Source organism: Dermochelys coriacea, chromosome 3 (genome assembly GCF_009764565.3).
Source record: "Dermochelys coriacea isolate rDerCor1 chromosome 3, rDerCor1.pri.v4, whole genome shotgun sequence".
NCBI classification, from domain to species: Eukaryota; Metazoa; Chordata; order Testudines; family Dermochelyidae; genus Dermochelys; species Dermochelys coriacea.
In genome coordinates, this window is record NC_050070.1 from 101,341,422 (window position 1) to 101,356,077 (window position 14,656).

At 39.2% G+C, this 14,656-nt stretch overlaps 1 protein-coding gene across 8 annotated transcripts in view; it reads left to right on the forward strand.

Moving 5' to 3' along the window:
• The window catches only part of AKAP7 (A-kinase anchoring protein 7), a 148,438-nt gene that overhangs the window by 102,138 nt on the left and 31,644 nt on the right, over positions 1 to 14,656 (forward strand). Inside the window, exon 8 of one of the 8 annotated variants that reach the window (XM_043510974.1) lies at positions 10,360 to 10,626. The exons of the other annotated variants lie outside the window; for them this stretch is intronic. Coding sequence (XP_043366909.1) covers positions 10,360 to 10,364 — 5 coding nt within the window. The 3' untranslated portion in view covers positions 10,365 to 10,626. Of the gene's footprint in view, positions 1 to 10,359; positions 10,627 to 14,656 lie in introns of those variants that run through there. 8 annotated transcript variants of the gene reach the window in all.

Sequence of the window (14,656 nt, forward strand, 5' to 3'; positions counted from 1 at the left end):
GAGGACTCACAAATCCAAATGGAGTCAATGAGAATCAACTCACATATATCTCAGGGTGGGCACCCCACAAATGAGGCACTCAGAATCATTGGTCACTTTTGAAAATGCTTTTTGAAGAGACTGATGGGCTGAAGGAAATGGGACATTGCCCAGCCATGCTGGAATAAAGACAAGAGGCAATGGATGTAGTTTAGTGAGGCTGCAACTTTATTCACTTAAAATATCTGTGTGAGGTAAATTTTATAGTGTGTGTTGTCATCATTTGCTACTGATCCCTGCCCTGCTGTGGGGAAGGTGAAAATATCTACCCTGCCCTGGCCAATCTGGTAGTGAGGGAAAAATTCCTTTCCAGACCCAAAGAAAAAGGGCGACTAGCATAATACCTACAGTGGATCATAATGAAACCTGGTCTTACTGTGACTCAAATTGTTGCCAGCCTAATCCCAGTAAGAAAGGGTTTCACCAGAACTGCCTAGGGTATAAATACTCCACCCCCTCCTGCTCACCCAGAAGGGCAGTGTCCCCAACTGATCAAACAACTTCCTGTTCCTTCCTGCTCTGTCCAAGTGAAGCTTCTCCTTCCTCCCTCTCTACCACCAATTGCTGACAGAACCCTTATAGGGACAGTAAGGCCCTTGTCTCCTGCCCAGCCAGCCAAAGGACCTACTGCATACCGTTGTGGTGGGCAAATTTTCAAGGATTTCCTCTGTATTCTAATCTAGAAGATCCTTAAGAAAAAAAAGTGGCGCCTTTCCTGATGTCCCACAGAATGAAACATCTTGAAAACTAACCAGTGAGAGAACAGGACTTAGGAAGGAAGGGGAGACCATGAAAGAATCTTATTTCTTACAAAATGGCTTTCAGAATCTGTTTTATATGTAAGCTAAGAAAGAGTTTTGACAGGGACGCTTCTGTGGATATTTGCCCAGTTTACCCTCTAAGGCTCTAATGCTGCAACTGATAGTGCACAGGCAGACTGCAATGGACCTCTGTGTGGGTATAGCAGTCTATCCATGTGCTAATCAACTGCAGTGTCTGAACCAAATTTTGTTAATGCGAGTGTTTTAAATGTGGGAAATGTAATTAAAATAAAAGATTACACAATAAGTATATAGAGTTCATTGCTTGCTAACTTTATGCTGTTTTCCTTTATTCTTCAATAATTTATTCAGATCTAGCATTCTTGGCTGGTGAAGTAAACAGGTTAAATATGTATACTGGAAGAGTTTTAAATTTAGTGATGCAAAATTTTCCAGTTTTTTTTAATTAAACTGTATGAATCCATAAAAGCCACCAATATAAACAGAAAAGCATAGCTTCACTACAGAGCAATGAATGTTTGATACACCGCTCCAAGGCTTTAAACTCCACTGGTTATTTGCATATCACCACCAGATTTCACATTTTGAGTGACAATTTAGCCATGGAAACAATATAGAAAATTTCTGAAACGTGCTCCAAAATTGTGTCTTTCAGTTTTCATCACTTGGCAGCCAAAAATAACCTCCAGAATGTAGTAATTGCCAAAGCTCAGACACTCTTTGAGTAGCTCTCTATCCAACAATAATTTTCTATTTTTTATTTTATTTCTCCAAATTTTGAAAATACACACATAGGTTCCCCTCCAATGCTCTGAGCCCTTATCCCAGAAATGAAAAACAGACAAAGCACAGCCCATAAATACATTCATCTCAACCTATACTTCCTCAGCAGTTTTTAAAAAAGGAGGGGAAAAGACAGGATATTTATCATGCTAGGAAGGTTACCAAAATCTGGGTTGTAGTGGACCAAGTGGTGGTAATGATTTCCAAAATTGAGGCACACTGAAAAGGGGATGGAGCTGGGAGCCGGGGTCAGACCCGATGTGTGCAATGCTGTGTCTACTATGGGAAATTAGAAAAGGAGTACTTGTGGCACCTTAGAGACTAACAAATTTATTAGAGCATAAGCTTTCGTGAGTTACAGCTCTAATAAATTTGTTAGTCTCTAAGGTGCCACAAGTACTCCTTTTCTTTTTGCGAATACAGACTAACACGGCTGCTACTCTGAAACCTATGGGAAATTAGATATACTATGCACAGGGACAGGAGATAAGCTTGTTTATACACTAGTTCCAAATCCCAATGGAAGAATTCTAACACAGCATACTTCTTTGTAAGTGACACAATGAGGCAACAATGACAAAAGAGCAGCCCCCGAATAGTATGGCTACTGGGAAGTGGGATAGGGTGGTGGGTCAGTGGCAGTGGTAAGAGATTTTAGTTTGCACTAAATTGTGATCCACTTCCCAAGTATTGCCTTGACCTTGGGAGTGGAAGAATAGATGGCTGGCCATGGAAAGCAGAAGATCATAATTGACGCTATCATAACTATTGATTTTTTTTAACTTGTCAGTCTAGTTTGTTTCAGTGGAAACTTTTCTTATGGTTATTTTTTCTTTATTAGAGAGAATATTGCTTTATTGCCTCTGAACAACAGTCAGCTGTGCCCAGTGTTGATTTGTGATGTTGATGTTATGTGGTTTATACCATAGTTATGTATATTGGATAGATCAAGTTTGTGTGTCCTACTTATTATGTCACATTTTGTTTTCAATTTAGAAAAACTGGCATCCTTTTGTGTGGGATAAGGGGATGGAAGTAATAACGCAGAAAAAACCTCTAATTTCTCTCTCCTGAGGGCCATGTTGTCCCATTTCTAAAAGGCATATTTAACATAAACCAAAGTGAAAACAGTGCGGAAAGAAAAACATCAACATTGTCATCTAGGCAAAAGGGGAGAAACCTCATTTTAATAACTTCAAAAAATGCAGAAAAAGCATCTTCTGAAGATGACTTAAACATAACCCATTACAGGCAACAGAAGATTACTAAAATAATCCTAAAAAGAAAAGCAGTACTTATGGCACCTTAGAGACTAACAAATTTATTTGAGCATAAGCTTTTGTGAGCTACAGCTCACTTCATCGGATGCATTCAGTGGAAAATACAGTGGGGAGATTTATATACACAGAGAGCATGAAACAATGGGTGTTACCATACACACTGTAAAGAGAGTGATCACTGAAGGTGAGCTTTTACCAGCAGGAGAGTGGCACGGGGGGGGAGGGGGCTTTTTGTAGTGATAATCAAGGTAGACCATTTCCAGCAGTTGACAAGAATGTCTGAGGAACAGTGGGGGGTGGTGGGGTGGGGGATAAACATGGGGAAATAGTTTTACTTTGTGTAATGACCCATCCACTCCCAGTCTCTATTCAAGCCTAAGTTCATTGTATCCAGTTTGCAAATTAATTCCAATTCAGCAGTCTCTCGTTGGAGTCTGGTTTTGAAGTTTTTTTGTTGAAGTATTGCCACTTTTAGGTCTGTAATCGAGTGACCAGAGAGATTGAAGTGTTCTCCAACTGGTTTTTGAATGTTATAATTCTTGACATCTGATTTGTATCCATTTATTCTTTTACGTAAAGACTGTCCAGTTTGACCAAGGTACATGGCAGAGGGGCATTTATGGCACATGATGGCATATATCACATTAGTAGATGTGCAGGTGAATGAGCCTCTGATATTGTGGTTGATGTGATTAAGCCCTATGATGGTGTCCCCTGAATAGATATGTGGACAGAGTTGGCAACGGGCTTTGTTGCAAGGATAGGTTCCTGGGTTAGTGGTTCTGTTGTGTGGTGTGTGGTTGCTGGTGAGTATTTGCTTCAGGTTGGGAGGCTGTCTGTAAGCAAGGACTGGCCTGTCTCCCAAGATCTGTGAGAGTGATGGGTCGTCCTTCAGGATAGATTGTAGATCCTTGATGATGCGTTGGAGAGATTTGGAGGAAATCCACCAAATGCATCCGATGAAGTGAGCTGGAGCTCACGAAAGCTTATACTCTAATAAATTTGTTAGTCTCTAAGGTGCCACAAGTACTCCTTTTCTTTTTGTGACTAGAGGATTGGAAGTCAAGATCCAGCCAATCAGGACCAATCTACCATTTCTTGGGAGACAGGCTAGCACACCACATCAATGAATGGAGGCAAGTTACATCAGACCAATGGGTTCTAGAGATTGTAGAAAACGTCTGTGCCATACATTCAAAGGCTTCTGTTTAGAATGTTGACTATGGCCTCCATACTCCCTTCGCGATTGGTCATGGATTGTTTTGCATCTCTTGATCTAAAGGATGCCTATTTTCATATTTCAGTTCATCACATTCATTGCAAGTACCTTCGATTTATGGTGGTTGGACATTTCCAGTACAAGGTGCTTCCATTTGGCCTCTCCATGGTGCCCAGAATTTTTACAGAGTGCCTTTCCATGGTAGTGGCTCACCCTAGGAATCAGGATATTTTTGTTCATTCCTATTTGGAAAACTGGCTAATGAGGCTGCTGTGGGCAAGGATCTGTTAAGAAATATTGCCTACACAACCAGTCTCTTTAGATCTTGAGCTTCTTCTCAACCACTGAAAGTCAATTATCTGTCCTACTCAGAGGATCCCTTACACAGGCTTCATCCTGGACTCTGTGCAATGGAAAGCTTTTCTCCCAGAGGACAAGCTTTTCAAAATAAGATAGTATATATTAAATATCTGGCAGCATCCCACTCAGAGGATGGAATCTCTTTTGGGTCTCATGGGACTTATGGCAGCCACTATTTTTGTGACTCTGAACGTTTGAGAAACAGACTTAAGCAGCATTGCATGTCTCAGGTCAACAGACTAAGTTTGGCCAACTTTCAGAGGCATGTTGCTCACCATGCCTCAGAACATTATAGTCTGTCTAGAATGGGTGTCAGTCAGAGCAAATGCCTTCAAGAGTTCAAACTTCCAGGTGCATCCAATAACGGGTGGAGGGGGGAAGGGGAAGTGCATCTAAATCATTTGACAGTTCGAGGGCACTGGTCATCTTAGGAGAGCACCCTGCAGCACATACATGGATTGGCGTGAAGAGCTGTTCTTCTAGCTCTAAGGTTGTTCTTCCCTCATCTGGAGGGAAGGGTTGTACAGGTGGTGGTGGAGAATACATCAGTGATGTATTATATCAACAGGCAGGGGTGTGCTCACTCTGCTCTCCTGTGCAGGGGCTGTAAGTCTATAGCATTGGTGTATCCTTCATGACATTTATCCTAGGGCCCTGAATCTGGCAGCGGAAAGCAATGTAGTTGCAGATTGGCTCAGCAGAGAAAGTTTTCAGATGCATGAATGGTCCTGAGAGGATCTGTTGGGTCTGGGCCATATTCTCCAGATGGGATTGAACTGATGTGGACCTGTTTGCAATGAAGTCCAACAAAAAGTGTTTCCTATTCTGTTCCAGAGCGGCCAGGGACAGTCAATCTCTGTCCGATGCTTTCCTTCTGCACTGGGGGACAGAGCTGATGTATGTCTTTCCCCTGATCCAGAAGGTAGAAAAATATGTCAGAACACGGCAAGGATGATTCTCATTGCTCTGGCTTTGCCACAACAGTGGCTAACCAATTTTCTTCAGCTGTCCAGCGGAGTCTTGATGCATTTTCCACTGTCTCCAGGTCTCCTGTCTCAACAGGAGGGAAAGATCTTACATGCAGACCTACTGTCTTGTCACTTGACAGCATGGACAATCTGTCTTTGACTCTGTTGGCACTTGAGCAGTCATACTCTTCGTATGTAGTGGTACTAATTAACTCTAGAAAATAGGCTACTAGGTGCTGTTATCATTTAAAGTGGACCAGATTCCAGACTTTGAGGAAGAGAAAATCTGATTGCCATGTATCTGTTTGTATTCCTTGCATTCTGGAATACTTAATGTACAGGGTTATCTAACTCATCATTAAAAGTTCACTTGACAGTCATCTCCATGTATCATACTCCAGTTTATGGTGGATTACTGCTCATTGTTCAGTTAAGGATTTATGCAAGGTTTATCAAATGTGTTTCACCCTGTCAGAAATCCTGTCCCTTCTTGAAATCTGTTTGGTATTGGCAATGCTGGTAGAATCACCTTTTCGAATCTTGGCTGAGTGTTCTATCATTTATCTCTCAAAACAGCTTTTATTGTTGCCATCACCTCAGCTAGGAGAGTGAGTAAATTGAATGCCTTATGGCTCATCCACCTTTCACTTCTTTTCATAAGGACAAGGTGGTCCTCAGACCTGATACCAGATTTTTACCTAAAGTGGTATTTGATTTCCATGTTAATCAGAACATTAATTTGCCAGGTTAGGAAAACCTGGGGAACCCCTAAAACTTCAATGGGGAGAATCGTTACTACACAGTTTAGATGTTAGAATGACCCTCTCCTATTACCTGGAAAGAATTAAAAGTTTTTGTACATCACCTAGATTGTATTTTATGCCAAGAACCACATGGAGTATATGGTCTCTTCATAGACTGTCTCTCTTGGTGGATTAAACAACATAGTGCTGAATGTTACACACTGGCAAAAGTTTCTGTACATTGATGTGATTCAGTCATATTCTACTGGAGCTGCTTTCCTCACCTGTCTGAGGTGGTTACCAGTGGATTAAATTTGCAAGTCTGTAATCTGGACTTCGGTGCTTCCCACCTGCCTTCCGCTCTCTGTCAGAGTCCTTATTGTGTTGTGTCTCTGACTTTAGGGTGGAAGGAACTGAGGTGGTGAGGGAGCTCTGCCCCTTTATAGCCTTGCCCTCAGTGAGTCCTGAGACTGGGGATGGGGAGGTGCAGTGTTCCAGTTGATGCTACTAAAAGGGATTTTACTGTAAAACAGCACAAGGTGGCGCAGTACCCTTAAATGTGAATATGCAGAGCCACCCTGAGGAACTCTAAGGTGCCAAAAGTACTCCTTTTCTAGTTGCAGGTAAGTAACCTTCATTTATCATTTCAATATATAAAATAAATGGGGGGGGGAGGGAAAGGATTTTCTTTGATCTTTTAAAGCTTATATAAAAGCATCATAATGATTGAGGGTTTTTTTAAAAAAAAGAAGGTAAATGAGCAAGATTCCAACACATTCTTCAGTTTATTTTTAAAATATTTGTAAATCAAACCCCAGAATTTTACTTTGCACTCTCTAAGTTGTTTACACAAAGAAAGAGGAAACCCTCCCTAATTAAGTCCTCCCAAAATGGATATCAGTCAGGTTAATTCTCAGTAATCGATTATGAGACCTTACTAGCAATCTCCCACCTCTAATTCCTTGGTAAAATAATTGAGAATTTAGTTGGAACCAACCTATGACCACACTTTTCTTCAACTGACAGTCACCTAGACCCCTCACAAACAGGATTCAGACTGAGACATTGTGTAGAGATGGTCTTGGTGGTGATGATGAATGACCTCCTCGTGGCTATGGACAAGAGACAAATAGTGATACTCATGGGCCTATCAAGTTTGAGTGGGAGTCTGAATTTTGAACCCTATGTTTGAATGGGTTGGACGTTAGACATTTTGTCCATCCTTAAACAACATTTCTTTTGTTGTTAATTTGTCACTTTTTCAGCAAGTTGACTCATGTCAAATCCTCTGTTGATAAAGGGCCTTGTAGTTCACTGTGCTGCTACAAGATATGGGTAGTGCTCCAGATGTATTTTGCTATATAGCCATATGGACTGATACTATAATACAATTTTCACATAGTTCTCAAATACACATTGGGAGGCTTCTGCAACTAATGGGCTGAATCACAAATTTATGTTGGTAATCTGAATATTTTTAGAAGGAAAAAATAGAACTATTAGTATTGTGCTGAATTACATCTTACTGTATTTCAAATATGGCCTTTAATTAATTTGTTAAAAAGATATTTTAGTCACTGTGGGAAAAAAAAACTAAAATCTCCCCTTTGCAATTCCTAATTATTTTCTGATTTAGGGTTTTTCCTTCTCCACCAACCCCATCCGTGTTCCTTAGCATTTTGGTTTTTTTCATAGCAATACCCATGAACTGAGCACTTAATTGCATTATGTAGAAAACAACAAGCAAATATTAATTGCTTATTAGTGAGGCTTTGACATTACAATCAAAATATCCAGTCCACCCACCTATTGAAGCCAACGGAGGTTTTTCCATGGACTTCACTGGTTGGTGGATTGGGCTCAAAGTGAACAAAAGAAGCATGTGGCCTTCGCAGGTTATGCAAAATATTGCTGGGGCAGTACGGTATAGTGAATGGAAGACTAAGAAAAAGTGGCCTATATTGGATAAAGGCAAGAATACTTCTCTAGAAGGCAGCTTTGTAATATAAATATCTGTGATGAGGGTTTACTGTACATACATAATTTAACGTGGCAAGAATCAGGTTCTCTTTTAAAAAGGGTACAGTTAAAATACTGTATAGATTTGTATTGCTGAGTTAAGTGAATTGTATTTTTCCTTACAGTGAACCTTTATATGAATTTTCTTAGAATAGAATAAGAAAATGAAACCTTTTAATTTGTACATTTTTGTACTGCATCTTTTCACCAAAAGAATTCAGTTTTGTAGTATTTCCAAGAGCGTTCATTTCAATGTGTTTTTGAATAATGGGGGAGCATAGAGTGAAAGAATTCAGTCATTAGTTCTTGCAGGTTTAATCACAGGGTGTATTATTCTACTACTCTAGACCAAGTGTAAAGAACATACAAACAACCACAAAAAGCCCACCACAGCCTGTGTATTTCATGGTTGTCAGGTGGATGATTTCCAAAGATTTCCCACATTTCTTCATTTAAAAAAAATTAAGAATTCTTGGCAACATCCTAAACATCCAAGTAGGTGTTCCATTTGATGCTAACCTTCCTTATGGGCTTGGAGATCTTAGATTGTGACAGGTTTCAGAGTGGTAGCCTTGTTAGTCTGTATCAGCAAAAACAGTGAGGAGTCCTTGTGGCACCTTAGAGACTAACAAATTTATTTGGTCATAAGTTTTCATGGGCTAGAACCCAATTGGTCTCGAAGGTGCCACAAGGACTCCTCGTTCTTTTTTATTAGATCCTGGGGGCTGAAATTCTTTTACTTCCCATAAAAAGCAGATTTCCTACATCTTCCCCACCCTTTTATGTAACTAACACCACCAGTATCCTCAAGAAGAACTTAAGCTCTTTGGATCAACTAGACAGTATTCTGGAACAGCAGAAGCTTCTTTCTACTTAGAAACTGAGTCCTTTTAATGATCTTTTAGTCTCTTTCAGCTCATGAAAAGAGAGATACTCCAAGACTCAAAACTGAGATTTCTGCTTGATGGAGCCTAGTACTACTACTTTTGTACTGAACTGGCGATAGCTTTTGTTCTTAGTGTTCTTACACAGAAGGTGACAGATCAGTGACAACCAGTATCTACCTCTTCCCCAAATTCTGACACTCCAATTGAAGGAAATTGATCTTGTGATACACCCACTTGGTCTTCATGAACGATCCCTATTTTTGGAAAACTCTCCCCAAGATACTTGCTAGTATGCCTCAGGGATCATTAATATAAATCATTCTTTGATAATCATTTAACCTTATATGGCAAGAATTATTGTAGTTATGCTGTTAATATTATATAAATAGACTAACTGGTGAAAGCCTTGCCTATTTGCTATGACTTCTATCATAGATTCATAGATATTAAGGTCAGAAATGCCTTTGCATTTTTTCAAACCAAATTTCAAGAAATGTCAAAGCAAAGTAAACTAAAGTCTCAATCCAGTAAAGCAATTAAGCATGTACTTAATTTTAGACAAGTGAGTATTCCCATTTTAGTCAATGGGTCTAGTCTCATGCTTAAAATTAAACATATGTTTAATTGCTTTGCTGGCTCAGGGACTAAAACATCACTGGATATTAACAAATTATCATTGACAGTGCTTGCTCAGAGTTTATTTAAGTGGCTATTGGGACCTGATATATACAAGTTGTCAAGAATGTTCAGAAAGGGAAGGGTAAACAGAACTGGGGTTACATGGCTTGTCCTAACAGGACACTTGGCTGTATGGTATTGCTTTGTTTAACCAGACTTCTTTCCTGCTTAATATGGAGCTACATCTGGCTTCCTGAAGAATTGAGACATTGGGCCCAATTTTGTATTCAGTTATACACTTACATAGATGCATCCCATCAATTGTATCCATGTACCGGAGTATATTTGGCCCACTGTTTTTCAATCGGTTGCAGAACACAACTGAAAAATATATTTCCATTGTCTGTGTTATTTCAGCATTACTCTTTTCTTAGTCAGTTTTCTTGATTAGGAATATTTATTTTCCTTTGTGCATAAAATATTGCATGTGGTCTTTTTGGGTCCTGTATAGGATGAATGAGACTGGTATACTTAACTTTAGTGTCTCTCTTGCTTTGATGACTGGTTTCACTTTTGCCCTGTAATTGTGAATTAGTATTCATGTTTAATTCACTCCTGCTGTAGAATATGGATCATGTGCTTTTCCTTTTCTTCTGATTAGGCTGACAGCATCTGCTTAAAGATGACATTTTTAACTCCCAAACTGAGATGAATTTCTATTAACAACTTAATACCTGCTATGAGTATTTTAAAACCTCATGGATCTCTCTGCTTTCTTTTGTTGCTGATACTGGAAGAAAGGAATTAATATAGGAACAGTGACTATTAATTTATTGGCAGAGTAATAAATATGCAAAATTATAAAAATAGTTAAACTGAAAAGCTGACTAATACTTCTTGGTCTTGGAATTGTACTCAACTCAAAGACAATTCACTTTTCATATATTATATATATTAATACACTTGTTCTGCACAAATAAGTTAACTCTTTCTATAGGGAATACAAAATATTCATATGAATCCCTAGTTTGGGCTACATGGCTTTGCTGCAGATTTTTCATTTATATTAGGCTTTTGTTTTATGGTATTTATGTGTTTCTTAAAACAGGGAAAACAAACTTAATTTCATTAATCAAATAGTAGCCTGATATGGATCCCTAAAAATAATCTGTGCTGAGAATTTCTATCACTGATCAAATTGCTGTTATCTAGAAAGTGCTTATTTGTTACATTTACAAAATGCCATATGGCAATAGCTGAGTTTTCTTTTTAAAATCCATCATTTTAAAACGTCAGTTAATTCTTATAAGTTACTTAACTGGTATGGTAAGAAAAACAACTGTACACTAAATCCGTCCCATGTGTTAATGCATTCCTTACTTAGGCACATGTCCCGCTGGTTTCAGGCTCTCTCTTATATGCAGTAGGAGCTGGATATCTCTTATTTGACAGGAGTTAGACCTCAGGCAGTGTGCAAAATCAGGTCCTACATTGGGAAGAATTTGTCTGCTTGCATCAGAGTAGAACCTTTTTCTGACTGAAGAAAATGTTACCATTCAGAAACAGACTGACTGCAGTCAAAATGGTACTAGAGATTAGATAACCCACACCCCTTTCCCATCACACTTCAGGGATCTTTAAGAATTGGTAGCATTGTTATGTGTTCCAATAATTAAGATAATTCTTATTTTAATTCCACAATATTTATGAATGCTGGGATATTTCAAATGATGGAACCAAGAGGGGCGTGTTTAAAAGGGTGTTTTCTCATCAGAAAAAAAATAGACAAACCAAAGAATAATATCACCTACGTAGTCTCCACTCACTCTTTTTTGTAAATATTAGCATGCATTAAAGTCTAAAATGGACTTACTGTTTTAAAATCTATATACCATTTAATGTATACCATATGCAAAATGTATGTTAAATCTCACTTTTTGGATATAGCAGAAAGCCCGATCCTGATTCCATTGAAGTCAGTGTCAAATTCCCCCTGATTTACATGCAGTGAATAATATTAGATGCTGCCTTTTTCTAGGGACTCTTTCTCTGCCCTAAGGTTGAGAACTATGATTTAATAGGATTTTTTCCATCTTTAACTCCTATGACCCTCATTTCTGTTTCTAGGGGGAGAAAACACCAAGTCAGTTAATTTCTAAATTGACTATTTTTCTGCCTTTTCTCAGCACAATATTTGGGGAGTGAAGGCAGAGGAGAGGGTACAGCTATGTTTAGTTAATTTTCTTTTTTGTTTGAAGTAGCCACAATACCTATATTTTAAATAGCAACAATTCCTTTTTCACGTCTCTGAAGACAGATGCAAGAAAAGGATGACATTTATGCATTTGTTTATGATAAGTTGCATCCTAGTTATAAGAGCATATGGCAAAAGTAACTTCTCTCCCCCACCCTTCACTGTCAATCCTAAAGCAATTACATGAGGCAGCAGGATAAGGAGGTGGAGCCTTTTCGTTCACCATAGCTTCCAGCTCCCTTCCCTTTTCTCTCCCTCTCTTTTCTCCTCCCCTGTCTCTCTCTGAGCAGAATAAGCAGTTTCTTTACAGACTGTAGACTGACCTACAGTTTCTGATTGGGGCACACACACAGAGGACGAAGAAGAAAATAAAGCAGTAGGTGCCATGGGCCAGCTCTGCTGCTTTCCTTTCTCAAGAAAAGAGGGAAAAATCAGTAAGTGTGACTGTTTTATGCAGTACTGTATGCTTGTGACTGTTGTGTGCTGCTATTTTAGATTGAGTGTACAGCTAGGGAAAGCAGATAGAATTCTCGTTTTTTTAATTAAAGGAACCACTTGCAGAGGCTGGGTAGGGGTAGGTGGAGGCTAATTGATAAATATGTATTTACACTAAGTTGATTAGATTTTTTTTTTGGTAACAAGTAAAAACCAAAAAAACCCTTGTGTCTGATTTTCTCTCTCATCATTCTGGCAGCTCATTTCTGTTAGAAGATCAACTCAAGATGAATATCATAAACAGTGCTTTAGAACAACATTTTAAAAACCTATCAGATGTACAGTATGGGGAGCATTTTGATATTGAAAGCTAACACATTTAAGGTAACCCTCATTAGCAATATGTACCAGGAAAGATTTTGTCGAAAAAGAGGTTGAAAGAGGATATAAGGAATCACCGGTTCTTTTGTCCTTTATGATGTCGTTCAGATATGGAATTTTAAGATGACCAAGCAATGGAATAGTTGCACTGCATCTCTGCAAGCAGAATCTTCCTCAGTGTGTTTAGAATGACAGTCAGGCATATTTCCATTTCTGTTTGTAGCCTGGTAAATATAAGTTGAATCAGAAATAAGTGTATTTGATTTTCTCATCCTCCAGTGCACTGAATCAAATTAGCTAATTTGTCTGGAATGCTGGGGTTTTAAAATTTGTGATGCATATGATGCTTTGCTTAAGCTTGGTTACACAATGAAATATTTACTTTTGACTTGCTACTCAGTGAAACATTTCCCTTCTGTCAGAAAATCCAATTTTCTGTCACTTTGCTTCTGAATTTAGTTTTAGCTAGGTCCACATAATTCATGAACTCTGGACCAGGGAATCCAATTTTCTGCATCTGATTTATATTTTCTACTCCTTGTTCCTCAGGAAGCTGTCCAGGCACGGATAAAAACTAAAGCCTCCATCAGTTAGAAAACAAAACTCTACACCAATAATGCAATAGACTTAGATGTCATTCAAACTGACTACTCAAGAATGTGAGGTGTCTGCTTTGAAATATTTTGTATTTTATATAGGAGGGAAAGGATGATATTATACATTCTGTATAAAAAAACCAAACAGCACGGCAGACTTTAAATCTGTTTCAAAACTTTTTTTATATCCTCTACACTATTCCTTCATCTGAAAAAGCTATAAGCTAACAAGTTCCAATGTCCAGTAACCAGCTCATCTCTAACTTACAAAAGAGGCGGAGCCAAGCAACAAGTAGAAGTTCTTAACTAAGACAGAAAAAAGCAATGGATTCTTCCAAGCCGTGCTCCCCCCCTTCTGCCCCCCCTCCCCCCCCGGTTCCTCTAGCACACTCCCTTCCCATCCCTCTTCTGGCTTTTTCCTCCAGACACCACGCTTATTATATAGTGCTGTGAATAATGATGGAAATAGCATTTAGCAAAATACAGCCTCAAACAGCTTGCAGTCTAACAGACATATACAAAGTGACCGTTCAGGAGATTTGACTGGCAAAGGATAGTGTAGGATGGCTTGAAGAGAAGAGAGCATGTGGTAACAGAGGAACAAAGTAGCAGAGGGACCGCAGAAGTGAGGGCTTGTTGAAATGGCAAGTTAGCACATGGCACTCTGCTATCTTGCCATATAGACAAGCCCTGGGAGTGGGAGGAGGAGACAAGGGGAGCAGTTAGATAGGATGAGGAGAAGATTAAGGAATGAGAGGGTAGTTTTGGAGGTGATGAGAAGCAGCAGAAGGTGATGATAGAGTCAGAGTTTTACAGATCTTTGAAGGTCAAGGTGAGGGACTCAAACATTTTAGAAGGAGAGGGGAAGTCAGTAAAAGCATTTGTTGAAGGTGGAAGATTTGGTTGGAGCTGAAGGAGAGGACTCCATCTATGAGCTTTTACCTTAGGTCACTGTGCTTTGTCAAAGAGAGAAAGAAAAAGAAAGGACCTTCTTATGCTTCCTGCTATCTGCTAGCACTGATTCACATGCCCATTACTTCACTGAGTCTGCTCTACTGCACACAGTTCTTTCTCCCACTGATTGACCAGAAGTGCTGTATATGGTAGTGTATTCAGCATAGCTATGTCACAATCAAACAGGAGGTTTAAAGCTCAGCAGGGAAGTGGCATAAGGAAAATGGCTTTCACATCCATTTTCATGCTTCTGGTGTTCCACCATGGTGGTGGCCTCTTCAGAGAATTGTGTAGGGGAAATTAAACAGGGCCTTGTATTACCAGTAAACTACCCTGTA